The sequence below is a fragment of the Musca domestica genome, unplaced genomic scaffold (genome assembly GCF_030504385.1).
Source record: "Musca domestica strain aabys unplaced genomic scaffold, Musca_domestica.polishedcontigs.V.1.1 76, whole genome shotgun sequence".
In the NCBI taxonomy this organism is placed as follows: domain Eukaryota; kingdom Metazoa; phylum Arthropoda; class Insecta; order Diptera; family Muscidae; genus Musca; species Musca domestica.
The window spans coordinates 2588716-2616009 of NW_026712396.1; the positions used below are offsets into that span (position 1 = coordinate 2588716).

General features: G+C 37.0%; 4 protein-coding genes across 5 annotated transcripts in view; 2 read left to right on the plus strand and 2 right to left on the minus strand.

The window, feature by feature from the left end:
* The window catches only part of LOC101901131 (serine-rich adhesin for platelets), a 29927-nt gene extending 22106 nt beyond the window's left edge, over positions 1-7821 (minus strand). The window contains exons 1-2 of one of the 2 annotated variants that reach the window (XM_059130526.1): positions 7480-7821; positions 7070-7159 (exon numbers count right to left, since the gene is read on the minus strand). The gene's annotated coding sequence lies outside the window, so the exon portion shown is untranslated. The other variant, XM_005178049.4, reaches the window with a different exon arrangement.
* A 1528-nt stretch (positions 7822-9349) lies between these two features.
* On the plus strand, positions 9350-11444 carry LOC101900953 (elongation factor 1-gamma). Its single transcript, XM_005178048.4, has 3 exons — positions 9350-9498; positions 9663-9812; positions 9966-11444. The coding sequence occupies exons 1-3, from the start codon at positions 9490-9492 to the stop codon at positions 11079-11081; spliced, it is 1275 nt and encodes a 424-aa protein (XP_005178105.1). The 5' UTR covers positions 9350-9489; the 3' UTR covers positions 11082-11444.
* A 2483-nt stretch (positions 11445-13927) lies between these two features.
* Positions 13928-18532, minus strand: LOC131806434 (CDGSH iron-sulfur domain-containing protein 2 homolog). Its single transcript, XM_059130507.1, has 4 exons — positions 18408-18532; positions 18218-18340; positions 14458-14675; positions 13928-14377 (listed from the first exon to the last, which is right to left on the minus strand). Exons 2-4 carry the CDS (start codon positions 18312-18314, stop codon positions 14291-14293), a joined length of 402 nt encoding a protein of 133 aa, XP_058986490.1. The 5' UTR covers positions 18315-18340; positions 18408-18532; the 3' UTR covers positions 13928-14290.
* Positions 18533-20883: 2351 nt separating this feature from the next.
* Positions 20884-27294, plus strand: part of LOC101900249 (PH and SEC7 domain-containing protein) — a 97052-nt gene continuing 90641 nt past the window's right edge. The window contains exons 1-2 of the mRNA XM_020034902.2: positions 20884-21288; positions 22597-22918. Coding sequence (XP_019890461.2) covers positions 22778-22918 — 141 coding nt within the window. The 5' untranslated portion in view covers positions 20884-21288; positions 22597-22777. The remainder of the gene's footprint in view (positions 21289-22596; positions 22919-27294) is intronic.

Sequence of the window (27294 nt, forward strand, 5' to 3'; positions counted from 1 at the left end):
TGTTAAAATTATTCCAGTGACAGCTCATTATATTGTTTACAAGCTTACAAAAGCATTTTGGTGAGAATTTTCCAGAAAAAAAGTTATTCGTGATGGAATTCAGGCGTGATAGTGTGATTTCTTTATATTTGACTGGAAACCACATGTGGCTATCGTTAAAGCACTCCAGCATTTAAATGTGAGCAAATCTTTTGTGTCTAGTACCATCGCTCGTTAGCATAGCCCGATGTCAAGGTAGCGGACGGAAAAAACAGCTACATCAGCAGAAATGGTTGGAAAAGTAAAGAAGAGACTTAATTGTAACGCGCGTCGCAGCGACCGAAAAATGGCTCGTCAGCTGAACATACCGCAATATTCCATTCGGCAACTATTGAAAAACGAGCTCGGGGTAAAGCCATTGAAATTCCAAAAAGTGCCAGAACTTACACCGCAACAGAAAGAAAATAGACTCAAAAGAGCTAATAAGTGGCTTCGCTTGGCCGAAAGTGGTAAACTGCCGAATTTGGTTTTCTCCTCTCCGATAAGAAAACATTCGTTGTCCAGCAGTAAACAAACAAAATGATAGTGTTTACTTGCCAAAGAGGTCAGCTGAAAATGTGCACTTTCGGTTGGCCACCAGAGCTCAAGCGCCGGCCTTGTTATGTGGGCCGCCATAACAGCCGATGGTCGCTCTTCGCTCGTATTAATGGACCGTGGCGTCAGAATAAATGCCGAATATTATCGCGGAAATATTATGGAGGGTGTATTAAAGCCTTGGGCACGCAAACATTTTTGCCGCAGACCTTGGACATTCCAATAGGACTCAGCACCATCGCACTAAGCACGCGCCATTCATAAATGGTTACAAAATGAGATTCCTCGCTTCAATTCCAGCGCACAATGGCCACCAAAATCTCCGGATACCAATCCGTTGGACTATTGTGTCTGGAGTATTTTGGAAAGCAAGGTTGGCACTAAAAATACCAAATTGTCGATCACCTCAAGCAAGCGCTTCGCCGGTAATGGGCCAAAATGCCGCAGAGGAATATTCGGGCAGCGTGTGACGGTTTTATTGGACATTTGATGGACATAATTCGTGCAAAAATGACCAATTCGAGCAAATCTAGACTTATTCTAAAATTTGATGCTATTTCCGACATTTATATGAAACTTTACAACAAATCTTGCGTTAGCAAAAATAATTGGATGTGTGAAATTTGAAGAGTGTTGGATGCTTATTTCGCTTTCTTTGAGCGTTTTGTTTTTCAAAAAAAATCGTGAACCCTATGTGGGGGAGGTACCAGAAGAAACGGTCCGATCTCTACCATCTTTATAACAGATCTTGTGTTTACAGAAATATTAGGATGTACCAAGTCTGAATGGAATCGGATGTTAATATCGTGTTTTATGAGCTTCATGAATATTCAAAAATTTGGCCCTTTGTGGGGGAGGGACCAGAAGAAGTAGACCGATGTATTCCATCTTCACACCAGACCTTGGTTTAATAAAAATATTGTAATACGTGTAATTTGAAGACAATCGAAAACTTACATAGCATTTTATTAGAGCAATAATTATTCAAAATGTTGACGCTTTGTGAGGGAGGTACTGAATGGCATTGATGCGAATATTAGGATTTGCAATGTTGGAGCAAAATCGGATTATACTTTCAGGTTCTGTGCAGTAAATTATTTTCTTTAAAAATATTGACATTTTGTGGGGGAGGTACCAGAAGAAGTGGACCGACATTTGTCGATCTCCGAACTCGATCTAAGTTGGACAATAATATTACGATGTATCGAGTTTGGATCAAATCGGTTTCTCCCTTCGAAAATTATCGTGCGCGCCAGTCTGCCAGACGGACGGAAACGGATTTGGTCCAAAGAGCCCTAGGGTCTAAAACCTTTATTCGATGAGGCACGTTTTGCCCCTATCAAATGATATATGCACCCAAGTCCTGACGACTAGCGACCCTAGGACATCGACCTGATTTTTTATTTTTCTGAACAACATAAAGAAGCTGTCGGAAGCTGTTGCTGTAAAAGATGCACATGTTTTGTTCTGCAAATCTGGTTCTAAATCCAGGTTCCAAAAATTCGACTACTTTTACTGATCTTTCAGGATAAAGACCTTTATGGGCCCAAGTGAAGTTGTCATCATAAAAGACAGCTGCTTGCCTACATATCAAGCATTTTTAAATACAGGGTATGTATTCAAATACCGCTGAAGAACAAGTAAAAATACCTCCGAAATTCATATCTCCTACAAATTTGGCATTTCCATGTGTGCTCAATTGTAAATCGTTTATTATCAATAATTTTGTTTTTATTTTCCACTTTTTTTTCTTTTATCAATAAATTGATAAAAATCAAAAGTATTATTGGTATTATTATATAATGTATGTATACACGATTGTTATAATTTGCGATAATAACAATTATTAACAAAAAAAAGCGAAAAAAAACAACAAATACAATATTAGTCATACGCAAATAAATAAATAACAGTTATAAACAAATTATTGCCATTCTATTTGAACGGCAAGTAGGCAAATAATTGTTCTTTTTTCGAAATGTTTGTATTGTATTTTAGCTCATATGGAATATAAAAAAGCAAAATGGATTATAATACCGCGCAAACGATGAATGTGGCGCAGCAATCATCAAAACGGAGGAAGCAATCATCGACATCGCCAGTGAATGAAAATAGAAATGGGTTCACAGCAATAATTATACGTTTCAATATTTATCTCGCAAAATGATGTGATTAGCAGTATATAAGTGTGTTTGGTAACGGTTCCAGATATGGTGATCGTGGACGGCATTTATAAAGTACCTATTAGATAATAACATGAGTACTACTCAGATCGATCTGGTAGGCTTCTTGCTCTAAAGACTTATATTATTCGATCGTGTAGGTCCTTCCTAACACATCTGGGTAGGTATTGGTTCTATAAGGAATATGATTTTGATTTGGTTGTGTAACCATAAAACAAGGACATGAAAGAGTCTTCTTTCTAAGATCCCCGAAAGATAATATCCTAGATCTCTGTCGAAGGCATTCAGCAAAAAACCTCATAGGAACTCAAGAAAGGGACATTGGGACAAATTCGCAGTCTATTATCTGGAGACTAAACCTTATAGAGTAGGTTACGAAGGAATAGGCCAGTATTGTCCATTTCGTACTGGACCTAAATAAGTATGATATACAGGGTGAGATGAAAAACTCCAACCAACATCAGACTGCTGTCATTTCTAAGCCACCTGTCCGACAACTGTTAAAATTATTCTAGTGACAGCTCATTATATTGTTTACAAGCGTGCAAAAGCATTTTGGCGAGAATTTTTCAGAAAAAAAACTTATTCATGAGGGAATTCAAGCGCGATAGAGTAATTCCTTTATATTTGGCTCGAAAACCAAAATTGGCTATCGTTGGAGCACTCCAGCATTTAAATGTGAATAAATCTTTTGTGTCTCGTACCATCGCTCGTTACCGTGATACTGGTACTGGTAGCGTAGCCCGACGTCAAGGAAGTGGACGGAAGAAAACAGCAACATCAGCAGAAATGGCTCGAAAAATATAGAAGCGACTCGAACCCGCGTCGCAGTGGCCGAAAAATGGCTCGTGAGTTAAACATATCGCAATATTCTATTCGGCAAATATTGAACATTGGGGTCGTGGGTAAAGCCATTGAAATTCCAAAAAGTGCAAGAACTTACACAACAGCTGAAAGAAAATATACTCAAAAGACCGTGGCATCAGAATAAATGCCGAATATTATCGCGAAAATATTCTGGAGGATGTATTAAAGCCTAGGGCACGCAAACATTTTGCCCGCAGACCTTGGACATTCAACAGGACTCAGCACCATCGCATTCCGCACGCGTCACAAAAGAATGGTTACAAAATGAGGTTCCTCGCATCATTGCCAGCGCACAATGGCCACCAAAATCTCCGGATACCAATCCGTTGGACTATTTTGTCTGTAGTATTTTGGAAACAAGTTTGGCACTAAAAAATACCAAAGTGTCGATAAACTTAAGCAAGCGCTTCGTCGGGAATGGCCCGAAATACCGCAGAGAAACATTCGGGTAGCGTGTGACGGTTTAATTGGCCGTTTGAAGGCCATAATTCGTGAAAAAGTTGACCAATTCGAACAAATCTAAACTTATTCTAAAATTTGATTCTATTTCCGACATTTTTTGCTTTCATTCAATAAAATTACTTGATAGAGTGGACCGATATTGCCCATTTTCACACCTGACCTATCACTGATTCAAATATTAGGATTCCTTTCTCTTTCTGTGAAGTAATTTATTTTGTTCGAAAATGTTGACATTTTGTGTGAGAGGTACCAGAAGGAGTGGACCGATGTTGCCTATCTCTGAACTTGATCTAATTTTGACAATAATATTACGATTCACCAAATTTGGATCAAATCGGATACTCCCTGACAGTTATTGTGCGCACCAACCAACCAACCAGACAAACGGGCGGACATCGCTAGATCGACACCAAATGTCCTGAAACGGATTTGGTCCAAAGAGACCTAGGGTCTAAATCCGTTATTTCGATTAGCCACCATATGGCTAAGGGTATAAAAAGTTAAGTCGACGTTATTTTTGTTCGTATCCACTTTTTCCTAGAGATATATAAACATTGTCCCGGATCAATTTCAACAAAATTGGTTAAATGAAAGTGAATATAATGTCTCTAAGAAAAAGAAGAGAAAAAGGTCGCCCGTTTCAGTGGCGAAATCAGATCTGAAACTTGTGGTGGATATCATCACAGGACACTGTAGCATAAGGGTCGCGACTTCTAAGGGGCTGGCGACAACATCGATTACTGCAGGCTTTGTCAAGGTGAGAGGGAAACTGCCACTGTTTAACTTTCTTCAAATCATGAGGAGCAAATTATGAAAGATCTTCGACAAAAAACCAGCAGGCTAAAAGCAACACGGTAATATTTTCTTCGTGGTTTCTTCGTTTCGGTTTCCTTCTTTCCTTTCCTTTTCTTTTTTCTTAATTATTTTTCTCCCAAATGACCAGTAGGCCTCCGAATCTTAACTCAATTCATGTAGTAATAAGGAGTTATTCCATTGTATTATTCTTACAGGTCTGAATATTTTTCCACTGGGTAGCAATTGTATTAGCAGACCAACCTATGACCACACAGCTAACAGAAGACCCAACTATCATTTTATAAAAAGGGTCAACAAGGTCTCCTTGTCAGCATACCTCGTCTTCGTCCTAATTTTCATTCTATCGCAGATAGCTACGGCTTGCGAGGACAACTTAAACATGGTATCGATTGTGACTTCCAGGATTTTAAGGAAATTAATGGTGAATTGCTTTGGTTGCGTATTTATCTGTTATCCAAAATTGAACTCCCACCCAGGCACTTTAATTATCAATTTCACGTTCATCCACGTTGGTTGGTAAACGTGATTTTCCGACTACCTAATTCAAACAAACTAAATAAAGCGCATTAAATTGTCAAAACGAGAAAATGTTGACATCCGATAACGATAGGTAGCTGTCAATCACTACTAATGTTGTTTTTCCATTAATATTTTTATCGATTATCTCCCACTGTGATGGGAATGATATCAAAATCCAAAACCAAACCGTTGCCCATGCAATGCCCTTCGATTGGACAACAAATGTCTGGGTAGGCGAGCCCATGCAATGAGAGTGATGGCAAATTCTAATAGTACGCGTAGTACACACACACACACGCCCTTGCTTGCCGTGCAACATAAACTAACGTCGAGCGACATCTTCTTCCTCTTCTAGTTGGGTACCGATAGTAATAAAAATAGTTGTTGTCGTCGTAGTAATGCTGTAATGAAGGTCACGCTCTGCATACCTAATGTTAAGGTAGGCTTAACAACACAACACAACAAAAAACAACAACAGCAACATCCACATCACCAGGGAGAGGGAGAATACCACATTTTACAAGGGGTTGCGGTAGTGGTGGATGATATAAATTGAAAATCATACACAATAAATAAATGGAAAAAAGAAGAAGAAAAGCTTTCCTAACTCAACAATAGAAGAAGCAGAAACAGAAAAAAACATAACCTGGTCAATTAAATCCCCCAGTGAATGACAGAGTAAAATAAGAACTCATCACATGGAGAATAGTTGGGAAAATTGCAATAACAGGGAGAAGAATGAATACAAAAACAACGAAACACTGGCAGCAATCAAAGGAAAAAGGGGAGAATTATTATACGGCATGTATGGCATCGGCACCCTGTCTCAACAGTGGTAGCAGCAGCAGCACTATATTACACTTGTCCGTTCATGTACATACTACAAAAACAACAAACACACGCACACATAGAACAAACCGTTAGTTTGTCTAGTTATCTAAGGTTAGGTAACGTCGTCGTCGTCGTGGTCTCCGTGTCGTTTATATGCAATGTTACAAAACAAAAACAACAATGAATGACAATAGGCTCACATTAAATGGCAATATCAACAATGCACACACAGAATTTACCCCCTTCCCCCTTTTGCTTCTCCTTAAACTTTCTCCACACTCACACAAAAATTAACAATGACAAAAAATAATAAAAACAAAACACAAAAAATTAACAAAATTTTGTTATTACATGTTGCTGTTCATGATGTCTGCTTCAAAAAACGAGATATAACAAGGGGAAGAGAAAAAGAGAAAGAGCGACACCGTGTTTTTTCATATACGGCTCAAGAGAGAGGTAGCACCGAAAAAGAGAGCGAGACCGACAAAACCGAATAGCCAAGAGTAGGAAAAAACAGTCAACCAAATAATAAAACAAAAGCAAATGGAATATGCAACCAAAAAAAAAAAAAAACAGGGACAAATTCATTTATCAAATACTACACCAGAGATGACATAAATTTTATATGAAAAAAAAAAAACAAAACGCAGCAAGACATTGCAGGAATATGCAACGCCATCATCATATGCAATGATGGATTGCCTTGCTTACAAAACTAATGGAAATACGTTTTTCATTGATTGTTAGCCATCATCACCGACCGAACGACCGACCCACCAACACAACACTCACTTTGAAAAAGCAAATAGCAAACTTACATATTCAGCTTGAACGCCATGCATTTGTGGCTTAGAAATCCAAAAAATCCACAATGCTGCCTCCAATCGTCCCCACTCTATATGCTGCCGCTACTGGTGGCAAGACGAATGAACATGGGAATTTAATTAGTTCATATGGAAAATAATTAGTAATTTCTTTATTTTTGGGAAAAATTTTTAGTTTTTTTTTCCTTCAACGTCACACACATACACCAGCAACCACCACATAAATTGGAATTTCAGGTGCCACTGCTGCAACACTCTATAAACCAACTCTTTTTCCGAAAAATTATCATCAAATTTTCACACACTCCTTTTGTCTAGAGATATTCCTGAATATCTTGCTTTTTATAATAAAAAAAAGAAAAACTTATTTTTCACTTTGATTTATTTTTCCTTTCAACATTTACATCGTCGTCGTCGTAGTCTCGCTTTCTTTCGCCTTCTTTTCTACCATTTGCCTTCTATTTCGCAAAAAAAAAAACTTTTACACCGACTTTTTCTAGCTTTTTTGCTTGGTAATTTTGTTGATTTCCTTTAAACTTTTATTTATGCATAGATTTTAGTTGTTTTTCTTCATTTTTCGCTTAGAATATTATGCAAAAAAGTTAATTAATTGATAAAATTTTGTGAAAAATTGCACGGGCCGGACAAAAACGGCTGATATTCCATTTTTTTCGTGTACAACGAAAGATAACCGAGGCGAGATGTGTGGTAGATGCCGCCGTAATGCCGTTTGCAGGCAAATGTCATTGATGTGGTAACACGGTGCAGTTTTTGACACATAACAAGGGTGTTTCACATGTTATGCTACGAGTGTGGGGGGAAACTAGTCACAGGGTGTCTTCCATAATTAAAATCACGTAAATGTATTACTTTTTGGTATTATACAAATATTACAAAGTAGGACATACATTTTAAAAACGCGATTCTAAAGCTATAGTCTTGTAACTGCATTTGATATTAACATATATATTAAATATACTCCAGTATAGAGTTGCATTTTCCTAGCTTCCTGGAAGTTGAGCAACCCTTTTTTATTGAGCTATGACAAAAACTATGTACAGGGTGAGATAAAAAAACTACAACAATATCAAACGCTACAATTTTTAATTGTTTTTTTTAAATTTTATTGAATGAAAGCAGAATAATGTCGGAAATAGCATAAAATTTTAGAAAAAGTTTAGATTTGTTCGAATTGGTTACCTTTGGCACGAACTATGGCCTTCAAACGGCCAATGAGACTGTCACACGCTGCCTGAATGTTGCTCTACGATATTTTGGCCCATTTTCGGCGAAGCGCTTGCTTGAAGTGATCGACACTTTGGTATTTTTTAGTGCCAAACTTGCTTTTCAAAATACTCCAGACACATAGTTTAACGGATTGGTATACGAAGATTTTAGTGGCCATTGAAGCGAGGAGTCTCATTTTGTAACCACTCTTGGGTGGCGCGTGGAATGTCTAAAGTCTGCGGCCAAAATGTTTGCGTGCCCAATGCTTTAATAAACCCTCCAGAATATTTTCGTGATAATATTCGGCATTTATTCTGATGCCACGGTCGATTAATACGAGCGGAGAGCGACCATCGGCTGTTATGGCGGCCCACACCATCACCATGGCCGGCGCTTGAGTTCTGGTGGCCAACTTAAGGTGCACATTTTCAGCTGACCTCTTTGGCAAGTAAACACGAACATTTTGTTTGTTTACAAACTGCTGGACAACTGTGGCGAATGTTTTCTCATCGGAGAAAACCAAATTCGGCAGTTCAACCCTTTCGGCCAAGCGAATCAACTCTTTAGCTCTTTTGAGTCTTTCTGTTGCGGTGTAAGTTCTTGCAATTTTTGGAATTTCAATAGCTTTACCCCGAGCACATTTTTGCCATATGTTCAGCTCACGAGCCATTTCCGGCCACTGCGACGCGGATTTCTATCAAGTCGCTTCTTTACTTTTCGAACCATTTCTGCTGATTTTGCTGATTTCCCAGTAGTCAAAATATAATTAAATAATCGAATATTGGCAGAGGGTATACATCTGTCGGCATAACCTACTGATACTTTTTAACTTGTTAAACATCTGGTTACATCAATTCATATAAATATTTCATGCATTTATTTGAATGTTATGTGTTCCTTTAAGTCACCCTTTAATATAAAAACCTCCTAATAAAAAAACATTGTTCGATTTCTCGCCTCATGCAACAGAAATTATTTCTCTTACCTTGTGTAAACATAGTGTTAATAACATCTATACGCCACTGTCAGAATAACAACTCTACCAGTTGACAGTCGCCTTACGCTCTGTACGCTGTCATTTAATTTGCAAGGTCATCAAAGTTGTTGTTGTTGTGTTTTGACGTTTCAACTGTCACACTGTCACGTAAATTTCGCGACTGTCCTCCTTCTTTCCGGCAAAATCAACGATGGCAGGAGTAAGTAAAAAAATTCTGTGATAAAATTTCGCTAAATATCCAAAACATCCTTTTTCCATTGCCCGACAATGGAATGCTGGATGGAAACCCTGAAATTGCCGAATTTAATTAATATGAAATTTTCTATTCTCTCTCTCTCGCCCTTTTCATCAACACCCATATAGACTCTATACACATACCCAGAAAACTTCCGTGCCTACAAGGCATTGATTGCTGCCCAATACTCGGGCGCTCAAGTGAAAGTTGCTAGCGATTTTGTTTTCGGCGAAACAAATAAGTCGGCTGAATTCTTGAAGAAGTTCCCCAGCGGTAAGGTAAGTCAGGGCAAAACAATGTTATTTCCTCATGGCGTGGTGTTTGACAGCCGGTTATGACGGTGTGTAAACGTCATCATTTGCTTGAAAAATGCCGAAAGTGAGGTTATGTTGTTCTCTTTTAATTAAGGATTGTTTTTGTTGTTGTTGTAGGTTCCTGCTTTCGAGACATCGGACGGCAAGTTCCTCAGTGAATCCAATGCCATCGCCTACTTCTTGGCCAGTGAACAATTGCGTGGTGGCAAATGCCCCTTCGCCCAAGCCCAGGTCCAACAATGGCTGTCATTCGCCGACAATGAAATCGTCCCCGCCTCCTGTGCCTTGGTATTCCCCTTGTTGGGCATTATGCCCCAACAGAAGGGCAACACTGCCAAACAAGACGTTGAAGTTGTTTTGAACTTGCTGAACAAGAAATTCTTGGAATCCACCTACTTGGTTGGTGAACGTATCACTTTGGCCGATATTGTTGTGTTCTGCAGTCTGTTGCATGTCTACCAATACGTTTTGGATGCTGCCTCCCGCAAGCCATACACCAACTTGAACCGTTGGTTCAACACCATCTTGAACCAGAAGCAAGTTAAGGCTGTCGTCGGTAACTACAGCCTTTGCGACAAGGCCTTGGTGTTCGATCCCAAGAAATATGCCGAATTCCAAGCTAAGACCGGTGGTGCCAAACCCCAACAAGAAAAGAAGGCCAAGGAGGAGAAGAAGCCCGCTCCCAAGAAGGAAGAACCCAAAAAGGAGGAGCTCGATGCTGCCGATTTGGCTCTTGCCGCTGAACCCAAGTCCAAGGATCCCTTCGATGCCTTGCCCAAGGGTACCTTCAATTTCGATGACTTCAAACGCGTCTACTCCAACGAAGATGAGAAAGTGTCCATTCCATACTTCTGGGAAAAGTTCGATCCCGAACACTACTCCATCTGGTATGGTGAATACAAATACAACGAGGAATTGACCAAGACCTTCATGTCTTGCAATTTGATCGGTGGCATGTACCAACGTATCGACAAGATGCGCAAGCAAGCCTTTGCCTCCATGTGCTTGTTCGGTGAGGACAACAACTCGACCATCTCCGGTATCTGGGTGTGGCGCGGACAAGAACTCGCCTTCACATTGAGCCCCGACTGGCAGGTCGATTATGAAGTCTATGACTGGAAGAAATTGGATCCCAAGAGCGAAGAAACCAAGAAATTGGTTGAACAATACTTCTCATGGACTGGTACCGACAAAGACGGCCGTAAATTCAATCAAGGCAAGATCTTCAAATAAATCTATGCAGTAGTAGCAAAAAAATAAATAATGTCATCATCGTCGTCATCGTGTGTGCGCGTCGTGTAACAACAACAACAGCAAACAGCTACAATTATTTATGTTTAAAACATTTACGTACGTTACGTTTATCCTCCCAACACTACCAAGATTGATAATGGGCTTGAGACAGACAGACAACAAACTGAAAACGAACGCCGAGGAGTGTGATATTTTCCAAAAACAAAACAACAATGCCATTTAACTCCTGCACACTCTCCCCAAGGATAAACACCACGTTCTAATTGTATTTGCATTGTATTCTTTCTCTCGCCTTCTTTTTTTATATATGTAATTAAAAACAATGTTTTTTTGTAAAACATATTCCCTTTTTTATTTTATTTTTTTCATAAAATGCTCGGAATGCTCATAGCGTGTAATATATAAATATTTCGTTTTAATTTATTAAAAAACAAAAACAAAAGAAAACACAAAACTAAAGAAGTCCAAGTTTTTTGTCATCAGGCGTTTGTTGCTTTTTCGGTAGTTGGTAGAGATGATAGTAAACTAATTGTTGCTGCTGATAAAAGTCCTTGGCAGAACAAAAGCTCTTGGGTTCATTGAAGGTCATTGACCCCCCAATGTTGTAGGGATGTTTGCCAATGGGTGCGGCTCATTCATTATTGGCAAACTAGTTTTGCCAATCTTTGAATTATGGCATTTTTGTTTTTTTTTTTTTTTTAACGGTGGCCGAATGACATCACCGTTGCCAAAAATATTTCGCCGTCCAGCATAACTTGATTAGTCACTTGCTGATAAAACTAAGCAGTCGTTGATCATCGAGGGGACACACTGAATAATGATAACAAACTTGGCCGGTTGCATGTTGAGTTAAAAGGGCTATGCTCGGATCATTTTGTAATTATACCCTCAGTCATATGGCTAGAGAGGGAGGGTATATATCATTTGATACGGCCAAAACGTGCCTCATCGAAATAACAGTTTTAGACCCTAGGTTTCTTTCAGGACATTTGGAGTCGATCTAGTGATTGTCCGTCAGTCTGTCTAGCTGGCTGCTAACCACGATAACTCTCGAAGAGAGTATCCGAGGTACATCATAATATTATTGTCAAACTTAAATCGAGTTCGGAGATGGGCAATATCGGTCCACTCCTTCTGGTCTCTCACCACAAAATGTCAATATTTTCAAAGAAAAGAATTTACTGCACAGAAAGAGAGAGGGTAACCCGATTTTAATCCAACTTTGCAAATCCTTATATTTGCATCAGTGCCAGGTCAGGTTCGAAAATGAACAATATTGTTGCACTCCATAAAGTAATTTTTCCATCACACCAGATCTGTTATAAAGATGGTAGAGATCGGATAATTTCTTCTGGCACATCCCCCACAATGGATCAAAATTTTGAATATTCATGAAGCTCATAAAACACGAAATTACGATTCGATTCCATTCGGACGTGGCACATCTCAATATTTCCATAAACTCAAGACCTGTTATAAAGATGTTAGAGATCGGACCATTCTTTCTCGTAACTCCCCCACAAAAAGTCAAAATTTTCAAAGAAAATAATTTACTGCACAGAAAGAGAAAGGATAATCCGATTTTGCTCCAACTTTGCAAATCCTAATATTTCCATCAGTGCTAGGTCAGGTGCGGAAATGCACAATATCGGTTCACTCCTTCTGGTACCACCCCCATAAAGGGTCAACATTTTGAATAATTATAGCTGATGTAAGTGTCCGATTGCCTTCAAATGACACACATTCCAATATTTTTATAAACCCAAGATCTGGTGTTAAGATGGTATATATCGGTACCACTCCTTCTGGTAAAAAAATTTGAATATATGAAGCTCACATAACACGAAATTAACATCCGATTCTATTCAGACTTGGCACATCACAATATTTCCATCAACACAAGGTATATTATAAAGATGGTAGAGATCGGACCATTTCTTCTGGTACCTCCTCCACAAAGGGTCAGTTTTGAATAACAAAAACAAAGAAAGCGGAATAAGCATCCGATTCTCTTCAAATTACACACATCACAATATCGGTCCACTATCCTGGTACCTTTACAACAAAGGGTCAAAATTTTGAATATATGAAGCTCATAAAACTTGAAATTAACATCCGATTCCATTCAGACTTGTTAAACCCTAATATTTCCCTCAACACAAGATCTGTTACAGATCGGACCATTTCTTTTGGTACCTCCCCCTTATAGGGTTCAAGATTTTCCCACCTGGTATATCACCCAGAAAGGTTCAATATTTCCAATACTTATACTTGTTTAACATTGCGAAACAAGTCGGCGATTCTTTATAACTTGCTATATCTTAATATTTCTCTTAACCAGAAATCTAATGTGAACATGAAAACTTATCGGAAGTTATGTTTTCGTATAAAATTAGATATAAATGTTCGATTTCTTTCAAATTTTGCACATACCAATATTTTTATGCGATGAACTATGAAAATGGAATACATCGGTCCTCTATATCTGGCACCTCATGCATATTTCTCCAGTTTCCAAAAATTTGCACATATCTCATATAAAGTATAGAAAGTAGTCGATATAGTCCACATCTGTCATGTTGTAATATTTTTATCGGTCTTAGGTCACGGACTGAAACCTCCCCATAAAATGTCAACATTTTGAATAATCATAACTCAAGTCTGGCAAAATCGACTTGACTATTTGACTTGTTAAATTGTATCTTTAAAAAATATTTTTAATGTAGCCCTAATACAAGTTTTGTGTACGTCATATTTTAGAGGAGAATTCCTCCTCCTTTGGTGCATATTTCCGTTCTCGTTTTTTCCACAAATAAAAATTTCCGTTAGGTTTTTCTTTTTCTGGGGAGAAAAATTTGCCACAATTTAATTATTAAATTCTTAGACAATATTATTATTAATTTATGATCAATTAATATCCATGAATGGTTTAAATGTAGAGTTAATAAAGGCAAATTAGAGCAACAAATAAAAAAGGCGAAAAAAATATATATATCTACTTATACAACAAGACGACACCAATGTTCTTTCGTTGGGCCCGATCCAAAAATTAAATAGAAACAAAAGTAAAGAACATTTTTCAACAGAAAAAAAGAAAAGGAAGTAAACTCTTTAAAAGCAAAGAAATCTGTAACAGAGGCTAGGCTAGATTAGGAAATCCTCTATAGCATCATATTTCCTATTTATATCTAAGAGTTTCTCTTAAGCACCACGGGGCCAACATTGTCACCAGTTTGTTTGTTGTGTTCACCATGGCTGCCATCGCAATAGGGCCACTATAAGAAAGAAATAGGAGAAAATACATTTATTAATAAAAATTATAAATTGTGTTTGTTTGATTATTAAATTCACTTACATTCTTTGACTTCCAGCAGCGGCAGAAGGCAGCCTTTTCGGCAATATTTTCAATGTCAATCATGTCGACAACTTTAGCTTCATGTTTGCGCACGGATTGATTACAGCGTCCGGCCTTGGAACAACCACCTTTGGCAGCGGGGCAGTAAGCTAAGTAAACGGTATAGCCAATACCGGCAGCAACGGCGGTGGGTGGAATGAGGGCTAACCAATCTTTGACTGTGGAAATGAAAGAAAAGGAAAAGTTTTTATTAAAGACCAGCAATACGGAGGGAGTGTTTATCGACAGGTTTAAGAGGAATATTAAAATTATCTGGACCATGAATAGATATTGGCAACAGAAATTTCCGATTTCAGATAATACTAACCCGAGTGTATAAATTATTCAAATATTGTATCTTATGTTCTTAAGTTAAAGGTATTAAAATGCGATTTTAAGCATTTGGAGGGATCCACTATTTGGAAATGTTGATCTTGCTAATATTTGTGAGTGATGTTGACTACATATATCCCCACTCAGAAATCTATTAGTGGATATAGAGCACAGATTGTGGAAGTGATTGAAACTGGTATGTTTTGTAAAGAACCAACCATCAGATGCTCTTACAAGTGCAGAAAGAAATTGTTGCAGTGCTAAAATTACGACTATCATAAAAGGGAAGATGTGGGATTTGGGTAGTCATTACCGCTAAACTCGAAAACCTGCTGGTGCATTGTGTTCATCTTAAATGAATGAAGTAGAGAAGGAAAAATTGGTGGAAAAAGTGAAGATATATTGATAGGAAATAGAGTTATGAGAGTAATCCAGGGTTAGAAATTTTGCCGTGTCGTCTTTAGCCACTTAAGTCTTGTGGCTAATTGAAGAATTACTGCAGGGTCAGCGTTAGAGAACGAAGACAAATCATGTGGCACTTGTTTCCCCACCAACCTGTGTCTCACGTTAATGAGTGCTGGACGGTGAATGGTCCACAGGAGGCACCCTGTTGCAGTTCTCAGGACGGCATTCTGGCAGGTCTGAATACTACAAGGTAGGTCTGCACAAGGTTTTGCTTATCCGCCACAAGTGCTGGCGGCAAGTGCCTTGTTCAATTTATCGCAGATAGCTGTGGTTTGCGCAGACAACTTGAACATGCTGTCGAACGTGACCCCGAGGATTTTGTGGTAGTTAGTGGTCGGAATTATGTGCACCTCGACCTGCACATTCAGCTGTGTTCTCATATCCGCAGTCCACTCCCAGTTTCACTCTACGGGGCTTGTTCCCATAGCTGAGGGTATTGGGAACTGAAATATTGAGGAAGATTTGCTCATTTTAATGCTCTGTCATTTCATAGACAGACTCAGTAAGTTCCACATTTAGAAATCCACGCGGAAATAACAAGACTCATAACATTGTCCCTTTCTCCCTTTGCGAAGATCAGAATTGTAGACTATTTGGTGAAGAAGTAAAGCTAATGGGATGATACGAGTGACGATTATTTCGAGATATTGCAGACATAAAGGACCTTCATTTTGTGGTGGAGGGATTAAAAACAACAAGTAAAAAAGCAGCAAGTTCGGCCGAGCCAAACTTTGAATACCCTCCACCAACTGGAACGAATTTGGAAATTTTCAAAAAAATAAAATCCCTTAAAAAGTCTGTAAAAATCTTAAAAATACCGAATAGGAAGTCGCCGTTGTATTGGGGTCTATACGAAGACATGGATCTGCATAGGCAAATTTCGTCGCAAGCCATTACCATATTCAAATACGAAAGTTGAAAAAAAATCCGGTTAAATGAAGCTAAAATCATCAAAACACCGATTATAAGGAGGTACCATTATATCGAGGCTATACGAAGGTCTGGACCTGCAAAAACAATTTTCTGTCACAGGCAATAGTACCCATTAGGCACTTCAAATACGAAATTTCAGACAATTTCGGCGAATATTGTACCTAAAATCGTCAAAATACCGAATATAGGGAGGAACTGATATATGGGGCCTATACGAAAACCGGGACCTACATACACAATTTTCTGTCACAGGCTGTAGTACCTATTAGGAACTTCAAATACGAAATTTCAAACATTTTCGGTGAATATTGTACCTAAAATAGTCAAAATACCAAATATAGGGAGATACTGATATATGGGGCACATACGAAGACTTGGAACTGCATAGACAATTTTCGGTCACAGACTCTAGTTCCTATTACGAGGTCTAAATACGAAATTTGAAACAACTCCGATGAATAATGTCGCTAAAATCGAGAAAGTACCGAATATAGGGAAGAACTATTATATGGGGGCTATACCAAAACATGGACCTGCACAGACAATTTTCTGTCATAGGGTTAAGTATCCATTACGAACTTCAAATACGGAATTTGAAACAAATCTGATGAATAAAGTCGCTAAAATCAAGAAAATACTATTGATAAACTATTATATGGGGGCTATACCAAAACGTGGACCTACACAGACAATTTTCTGTCATAGGCTTAAGTATTCATTACGAACTTCAAATACCAAATTTAAAACAACTCCGGTGACTAATGTCGCTAAAATCAACAAAATACTGAATATTGGGAGGTACCGTTATATGGAAGCTATACTAAGACGTGGGCCTGAACACACTATTTTTTGTCATAGGCTGTAGTACCCATTACGAATTCCAAATACGAAATTTGAAACAACTCGGGTGAATTAAGTCCTAAAAATAGTCAAAATATTGAATATCGGGGGGTACCGTTGTATGTGGGCTATACGATATCGTGGACCTATATAGACAATACTCTTCCAGGGGGTAAAGTACTCAGATGGAACTTCCTTTGGGGATTTTCAGACAATTTCATTGAACAATTTGGCTACAACCAACAAAATACCGGATATCGGGGGGTAGAAAGCCTAAATAAACTATACTTCACAAAGAAATTGCTAGACGGGGCAGCCCATAAGTAAATATTCCTTTAGACATGTGTGTTTTATATAAATGACATAAAAATATTCACCTAGGTATATGCATATATTTCCATAATCACATGATGTAAGCTATATACCTCCGAAGGTAAAAATATGCACACTAGCCTATTACTCCATACCAATTCTTTTCACTAGTCATTCATTTTTAGAAATTTTAATTAAATTCCAGATGATTATTTTAAACCCCCCATTAGCTTATCTTTCACATCAGCAGCAGTCAATAAATAAAATAAAAGAGAAGCGGCGTAAAGACAACACAACGGAGAAAAGGTTATAATTAAACAAACCAAAAAGCAGGTCAATAACAACCTAATATTTATAAAAAAAAACAAAATGAACTATATATAACAACAACATGTTATTTCGCGCTATTACAACAACTATGAAATAAAAGCTCACGCATAAACTTAACAGAATAAAATGAAAGAAAACACACTGAATATAGTACGACAAAATACCACCACCAACAACAACAAAACATAGTTCCAAAGTTGACAAAAAATTGTTTGTTGCATAATCTACGAATATAATTTGCAACAAAAACAACGATGACGGATGACTAGAAGAAAGGGTAATTAAATTAATCTAGCTGCACGTTCCGATAAACGGCAAAAAACACACACAGATAACAAGCCCCCTATTAAGCTGAAAATATTGACTTGGTATATTTTGGGCTCCAGTTTTGAATAAATTAAGTCCATTCCAGTTTTTTTTTTTCTTTGACAACTCATTTCGAATCTCATTGCTATTGCATTCCCCTGCATGAAATGCCTTGCATTTTAGTGAGTGACATACTACTTACACGACAATTTGAACCAGCCTCCAAAGCTATCGGGAATAGGCAAGCTTGACAAATAATTTGGCAGAGTATCCTTAACAAGTCCAGAGATTGCGTTCATTTTGTTCCTTTGTTTTTAATTCGTATCTAAAGTGGGGGAATAAGATTTTCGTTTAGTAATGAGTTTCAAGTTTTTTAATTTGTCCAAAGGTACCGCAAAGAACACGACTTCTTCGTTAATGATGATAATGACATTAGGGTTATGTCAGTCGACTTTCGATTGGTAAAGGGCTCTAGAAGATCGAAGAAAAGCGGTCTAAAGGGCTCTGGAAATTGGTTGCAGACATATGTTTACATGCAAATTTTTTACCGGGTTAACAACGCTAATTGACGAATCACAATAAATTGGACTATGGAAAAAACTCAAACATATTAAATTTAAATCAGCTAGTCTTATCGGATGAGTTAATAGCTTAACGTATAAGTACGTTTACTCATGGAACAATTACAGAAGGTAGAACAAAGCCACCTCCCACATACAATTTTTTCTTTTGGTGCCCCTATTCTGACAAAACATATATACAGGTTGAGATAAAAAACTGAAACAAAGTTAAAGACCATAATTTCTATTTTTTTTTTTTTTAATTTTAGTGAATGAAAGCAAAAAAAAAATCGAAAATAGCATCAAATTTTAGAATAAGTTTAGATTTGTTTGAATTGTTCATATTTGGCACGACTTATGGCCTTCAAACGGCCAATGAAACGAATGTTGCTGTGCGGTATTTTGGCCCATTCCCGGCGAAGCGCTTGCTTGAGGTGATCGACACTTTGATATTTTTAGTGCCAACCTTGCTTTCCAAAATACTTCAGACATAATAGTCCAACGGATTGGTATCCGGAGATTTTAGTGGCCATTGTGCGCTGGAAATGAAGCGAGGAACCATGGTACAATGAAGAGAAGGTAGGTCAACTTTGAAAAAATTGCAAGTATAGAGGTCTACCTGTTTGGCTTGTAATGTCAGAAATAGTATCAAAACAATAACAAAATCAAACAACTTGTTGCATTTATTTTGAATAAATAATTGAAAACCGCGAAAACTGAATGAAAGGTCAACACTTCTTTTCAAAACCAGGTTCTATATATCTCTAAAGGATTATTTCGCTACAAAACCTCTAGATTTTGTCGATGCATACGACGAAATAAACATTTTGAAAACATCCGAATTTGAATGTTTTCTGAACAATTTTTTTGTTATTGAAAATAAAACACATACATAAACAAATAAAGATGACATATTAAGCCAAGAAAATAAAAAAATTAAAATCATATGGTATCATAGCCCTACCTTGATATCATTGTACCATGCGAGGAACCTCATTTTGTAACCATTCTTAGGTGGTGCGTGCTGAGTGCGATGGTGCTGAGTCCTGTTGAAATGTCCTAGGTCTGCGGCCAAAATGTTTGCATGCCCAAGGCTTTAATACACCCTCTAAAATATTTGCGCAATAATATTCGGCATTTATTCTGATGCCACGGTCGATTATTACGAGCGGAGAGCGACCATCGGCTGTTATGTCGGTGTTCTGGTGGCCAACCGAAGGTGCACATTTTCAGCTGACCTCTTTAGAAAGTTAACACGATAATTTTGTTTGTTTACAAGCGGCTGGACAACGAATGTTTTCTTATCGGAGAAAACCAAATTATGCAGTTCACCACTTTTGGCTTTGCGAAGCTACTCTTTTGAGTCTGATTCTATTTTCTTTTTGTTCCGGTGTAAGATCTTGCACCGAACTCATTTTACAATATTTGTCGAATTGAATATTGCGATATGTTCAGCTCACGAGCCTTTTTTCGGCCACAGCGACGCCTGTCGCTTCTTTACTTTTCGAACCATTTCTACTGATGTTGCTGTTTTCTTCCGTCCATTCCATTGACGTCGGGATACGCTACCAGTATCACGGTAACGAGCGATGGTACGAGACACAAAAGGTTTATTCACATTTAAATGCTGGAGTGCTCTAACGATAGCCACTTGTGGTTTTCCAGCCAAATATAAAGAAATCACACTATCACGTTTAAAAACGTCTAGATGTTATTTATCTATATTGTGAGCGTTGGTTAATCGATTCATAGAATTATTTCATGAATTTTTATGAATTTTTTGTGTCTTCTTTTAAATAACTTTCCAATAGCTCAAACAAATCACGGTTTAAAAATTACGATTTATGTCGTATAAACTGTTTTTTATTCTTGCACTCTATTCCAAGAGCGAAAACCTTAATTTAAAATACCAATTATAACATGACATTAAAAAGCACATTTATACGAATGAGAACATGGCATTAAAAAACATGTATGCCCTGTGCGTCCATGTAAAAGTTGCACTCTTAACTTGTTTATCGCTTATCGATTTTCGTTTTCCCATAGATTTTTTCAATTTATTTCTTTTTACCTTCTTTTAATTACAATGATTTTGATTCATAGATTTTTCTATTTTAAATTAGAAAAATATAAATTAAGAAAATATCATTTGTCGTACATGATGAGTACAACAAGAAACCGATTACTTTCTACCTACTCAAAAGACGAGTTTGATTTGTCGGTTTTTTGCTCTCGAATTAATCGATTAGCCACTAATCGATGTAAGTGTCCCTAGTCCAACATAAATATAACATAGTTTAAAGTGAATTAGTGCGGTCGTCGGTTGGTTGTGTTGTACAAACCATTTTTAAAAGAGAATTTTCATAATTCCAAAAAAATATATATATATCCCTGCAAATAGGAAAATTACAACAAAATCGTGTTCGCAGGAGAAAAAATAACAAAATGGAAAAGAAAACAGAATTTCGTTAATGAAAAACAAATGCCTCGTTGAGAGGGGTTTTCTTATTTTCTCGTAAAACCGAATAAAAATTAACAGCAGCAGAAGTCAAATAATTGTGTGTACGTGCGTGCGTGTGTGTTTGTTGGAAAAAAAGAGGTGGTGACGGTAAAACAAAAACTGGATTCTTTTCCTACCAGAAAAAAGTGTGTTTTATGGAAAATTCACAAAGAAGTCGAGGAAAATTGTTTGTGATCTGCCACAAAAGTTGAGGTGATAAATTTTGTATTGATTTAATAGAAGAAAAGAAGAGTAAACGCTGAAAGGCGTTGAAAATAAAACAAGTGCATTTGCGAAAAAAGTGGTGACGCTGGAATTAAAGAAGAGAAGAAATAAAAGAACACACAAACACATCTCATTGAAGGCAGAAACGACGTCGTCGTCGCAGTCGACGTTGATGACGACTGAGTGAGTGTGAGTAGGGTTTGCTCTGCTGCGGTGATTGCCTCTTGTTGTTGTATTGACGACGACTGATAATCGAGGCCGGCTTAAAAAAAGTGATTTTATCCAGGAAAAATTCAAAGAAAACATTTTATATTATAAAATGTATTGAATAATTTTGTTCGCTATACAAGGCAGGAATTACCTTGATATTTTTTTGGACATCTTGTCGTGTTGTGTTTATGCCCGACAAGAAGACGACTGACTGCGTTTAACTGTGTGTTGTCGAGGTGAATCGAGTCCGCCGACCAAGCCCAAAAACCAACAAACTCATTCATTCATTCAGCAGTCAAGCATTTCAAATGCAACTAAGCATAAATTACAAGACGAAGAAAGAAAGAAACAAACAAAGCAAAACAGGAGAGAGGAATATGAAAAATGTAATTTGCTAAAATAACACGAAACAAAAAAAAAAGTTTTTTTTTAACTAAAACCATTAAGATGTTGAAAATCTAGAAAGTTGTGCAAAAAAATCGTTAGCACGCGGCGTTCGTTAAAACAACAACAAGCTCTACAAATGAGATGTGATGTTGTGTATGGTTTTGTTGTTGGTTTAATTTATTTCAAATATAACTCCATCGTACATATTTTATTCATTCCCTCTTTCTTATCTGGTCAGCAGCAGCAGATTACTATAAGAAAGCAAAAACAACAAAAACAACGATAATAACATTATAGAAAGGATTCGTGTTTAACCTTATCATGCTGCTGTGGGAGCTACTGTTATAACGACGACGACAACGACGCCGAAGTCGACAACAACGAGTATTGCAACAACATCAACGAGGCAGGCAAACGACAACTTATTGACGACTTGACTCATACTTTGCCAGCAAACATTTCGTCATCAAACGTTGCAGTAGTATAAAGAACCTCCCCCCCCCCAATCACCCCCTGCGTGCAAGTGTGGTTTTACCTTTGGCAAATCTTCTTTGTTAGCTTAAAAAAAGTGTGCAACAAACAACAAAACTTTTAATGTACTACAAAGAAAGAGGAAAAAAGGAAGCTATTGAATAGAACCAGAAACAAATCTTATATTTATGAAAAAAATATAATTTTATTTATTTGTTTTTATTTTAGTTCATAAAACAACAACAATTGTGACAAACGAAGTAAAATTGTAAAGAAAAAAAAAAAAAATAAAAAGAAAATATCAAATATTCCTCCCATCATTTAGACCATACCATTTTTTGCCAAGCAAATAAAAACAAGTTGAAGCAGACAAAACGACAACAACAACAATAAGAGAGAAACAAAAAACATGACAACCGAAGAGTTGAAAGTGGTTTTACATCGTAGCAGTGATCATTCCGGTTTTGGTTTTTCTTTATTGGGCACCACCGGGCCCCCACATGTTATCTATGATATTGTGGAGAATTCACCGGCAGCTGATTGTGGAGTGGTAAGTTTGTGATGTTATTTTCCTTCTTTTTGTTAATTGAAGTGCCGTTTATTTTTAGAAAAAGTGTTGTTTTTATCTAATTATTAAAGGTTGTTTCTTTAACACTGACGTATGTCCAAAAGAAATGGCACATCGTTTAAAGGAGCCACGAAATTTGACGAAGAGAGAAATGGGAGTTGTTTGTTTTTTTGTTCCTTTCTTCGTTGAACTCATATAGCTAACTGGCCACACAACGAGTTTGGATTTATGATTATCAAATTTTGGATGGAAATTGTTAGGGGAAATGTAATAAATTAAATGGAAGAGGGATTTTAGTAAATATTTATGATGTTGCCATTGGGAAATAAGAGAAATATTTTATTTTTATTAGGTTTTTATAAATTCGTTATTTAATAAAAGTACGTTACAGTTTACCGGATTTAGTAAGCCCTGGGGTTTAATGTCGACTATATCATGGCAAAAATGCATAAGTTTAACATAGGGTTTGTTGTCAACGAAATCATAAAGGTGTCTGGCAACACATCAGATTGTCGTTATCAATTTTTCATTCACCTTAAGAGATTAATAAACGAAAAACCCACAAACTGATTACCAATAATTATTATTACCCTATCGAAAAACAATTTATTTATGACTAATACATTAATCATAATTGATATTATAACACCAAAATAACTGATTACTTTATATAGATAACAAAAAAACATACATAGGTCAGTCATGATGCCATTGTTTATGTACGGACACGTACATAAGCAGCGACGCAACACAATTCCATGTACGTAAAACTAAAACATTAACAAACCAAATAGGAAAACAAATTAAAATGCAAATCGCATTCATTCGGAAACAAAAATAAACTAAAGAAAATTTGCAAAATTTTAATTCACACTAGATTATTATTTTTTTCTTTTGTTTATAAACAATTTTATGGCCATTGAAATTACGTTCTAGTTTTAGTAAGCACTAAAATGAGACCAGGATTTTAATCGAACAAGTTAAATAGTATCAGTCGGACCGAAATATTCCATTTTCATACTTCATCTAATACAAATAAAAATATTGGTATATGCAGAATTTAAAGGAAATCGAACATTTACAGGGTGAGATAAAAAACTGCAACAAAGCCAAACGCAATAATTTTGACATATTTTTTTAAATTTTATTGAATGAAAGTAAAAAATGTCGGAAATAGCACCCAATTTTAGAATAACTTTAGATTTGTTCGAATTGGTCATCTTTGGCACGCATTATGGCCTTCAAACGGCCAATGAAACCGTCATACGCTGCCCGAATGTTGCTCTGAGGTATTTCATAATCATAATCCAACGTATTGGTATCCGGAGATTTTGTTGGCCATTGTGCGCTGAAAACGAAGCGAGGAACCTCATTTTGTAACCATTCTTGAGTAGCGCGTGCTGAGTGCGATGGTGCTGAGTCCTGCGGCCAAAATGTTTGTGTGCCCAAGGCTTTAATACACCCTCCAGAATATTTTCGCGATAATATTCGGCTTTTTTTCTGATGCCACGGTCGATTATTACGAGCGGAGAGCGGCCATCGGCTGTTATGGCGGGCGGCTCACACCATCATCATGGCCGGCGCTTGAGGTGTGATGGCCCACCGAATGTGCACATTTTCAGCTGACCTCTTTTGCAAGTAAAAATGATCATTTTGTTTCTTTACAAACTGCTGGACAACTGTGGCGAATGTTTTCTCATCGGAGGAAACCAAATTCCGCAGTTCAATTCTTTCGGCCAAGCGAAGCAACTCTTTAGCTCTTTTGAGTCTATTTTCTTCCTTTTTTTGCGGTGTAAGTTCTTGCACTTTTTGGAACTTTTTGGAATATTGCGGTATGTTCAGCTCATGAGCTATTTTTCGGCCAACTGCAACGCGGGTTTCTTTCAAGTCGTCGCTCTTTACTTTTCGAACCATTTCTGCTGATGTTGCTGTTTTTTACGTCCACTTCCTTGACGTCGGGGTACGCTACCAGTATCACGGTAACGAGCGATGGTACGAGACGCAAAAGATTTACATTTAAAGATTCACATTTAAATGCGGGAGTGCTCCCACGATACCCCCTTGTGGGTTTTCAGCCAAATATAAAGAAATCACACTATCACGCTTGAATTCCATCACGAATGACTTTTTCAGAAAAATTCTCTACAAAATGCTTTTGTACGCTTGTAAACAATATAATGAACTGTCACTGTAATAACATTAAACTGTGTCGGACGAGTCGTCTAGAAATGACAGCAGTCTCAAGTTGGTTACCGTTTTTTTTCATCTCACCCTGTATACCCTCTCTAGCAAATATATGCTCATTTTAACATGTAATAGTTTCGGCAAGTATGTAATTTCATCGATATATGCAAAGATATGCAAATAATAATTAGCATGGTCGATAGTTATACCCCACTTTAATTGTCATTGTTCACACGGCCCTCTTCTAGATGTCTTAAATATTTTGTTGTCCCTTTTATCATAATTGCATTCTTCTCTCATCACCAAACTGATAAAAATGCGTTCCACAATGGGAACGTTTACTAGAAAAACAGCTGATTTTTGCAAAACCTGCGCCATTGGCATCTCTTCCAAATATTTTTAACTGCATTTCATTTTTATGTTATAAATTACGCTTAATATTCTTTTGACGATTCCAAAAAATTCTTTATAAACTTAGGTATGCGGAAGTTATAAAACTGATGTCTATAAATGTTTAAAGGAAAATATACAAAACGACTCGAATGTTTATAAATTGTGTTTTTTTTCTGTGTTTATGCCAAAAAGTAAGGCAGGCGGACATGCATGCATTTGGGGAAGTTTACAAGAAAAGCGACAAAAAAAGAAAATTCAAATGAAGGAAAACCATTGAGACACACACACACACGCGTAAGCATGCACACATTATTATCAATTCTAGTTAAGAGGAAGTGCATATAAAACGTGTATGGCATATTCTAATGTAATAAAAGAATAACAACAACGACAACTAAAGAAGTTGGGTGTATGGTCTGGAAATTGAATAACAATAAAAATAATAATAATAATCATAATGAGCAGGGTAAACACAAGTTCCAACAACATCAATGAAATGTGAATATATTTCTTACAACAACACATCAATGCATACCAACAACAACAACAACCACTAATAAAATGCATTCTTTGGGCCACAATAAACACAAGAGCCATAACTACAACAACAAAAATCATTTAAATTAACTTAACCACTTACATTAAAAAGCAGCAGCAACAACAACAACCACCACCACCAACACAATTTTAGCCTCTTTACCTCAGACGACGGCATTTTTATCTTTACTCCTCTTCAATTGTCTAATGAACTCAACCCACTGCCAATTGGACAAAAACGTAGTTTTGTTTTTTTTTTCTCCTTCTTCTCGTCTCCCTTTCGTTTCATTTTTTTTAACTTTGTCAACTTGCACACAAAAAAGAGTAAAAAAAAGCATGAAATTTAATTTACATAATTTAATTTCGATTCAAATTCGAATATAATCAACGATTAAAACCAGACAGTCGTTTTTTTTATTTCTATACAGTATTGCTGTGATTGGTGCATTTTGTCCGCATGTTGTTGTTGTTGTATAATTCGGACTGTTCTTACAGAGTTGGAGGTCTGGGGTGACAGTGCATGGTGGGGTTTGGTCGCTTCGGACTCTCATTGGGAAGGCATTTTCTTTACACCTCCAACCCTATCCTGCAGTAAATACTTTGGATATGATACCATGTCGTTGAGCGAGAAAGGGCAATAGTATATTTAAAAATATATTGATCAAAATGTAATGATAAATGCAATGTTTTTATTTTCTAGTCTCAGCTGAGTAAATAAAAAATCATCTTGGAACGTGTTTTATTTTGGTGGTTAATTGAATAACGGCAAGTAAAGTATGCTATACATTATCCGTCCCATTTTGGCATTCATTTCAAGGTAATGAAGGATGACGCTTCAATCAATGACATTTTTCTTTGTGGAACGAATTTTATTTCGGTATGGCATTTATAGAGGTCACTTGAAAAATGAAGTATCATATACATTATCAGACATTGTTAATATCCACTCTGAATTATGACGTTATGGGCACTTAATGGGGGCTTGCAATACATAGAACCCATTTCTTTATGACAATTTTAAATTCAACTTTTTTAGTTAGAACAGTGTGGCTTGTTTGTTCGGGATACCGTAGTATTTTGTTGTTGCAAAATGGTCTGGCTTTATCCCTTTATTGTTGTTTTTATAAAAACAACGTTTGTTTATTAGTGGAGAACGATGGTAATGTTTACCAAGGGGTAAGGCAGGGAATACCTAGGTTTCGGAAAGAGCCACCAATCCTCATCAGTTCCCTTGTTTTTGTCTG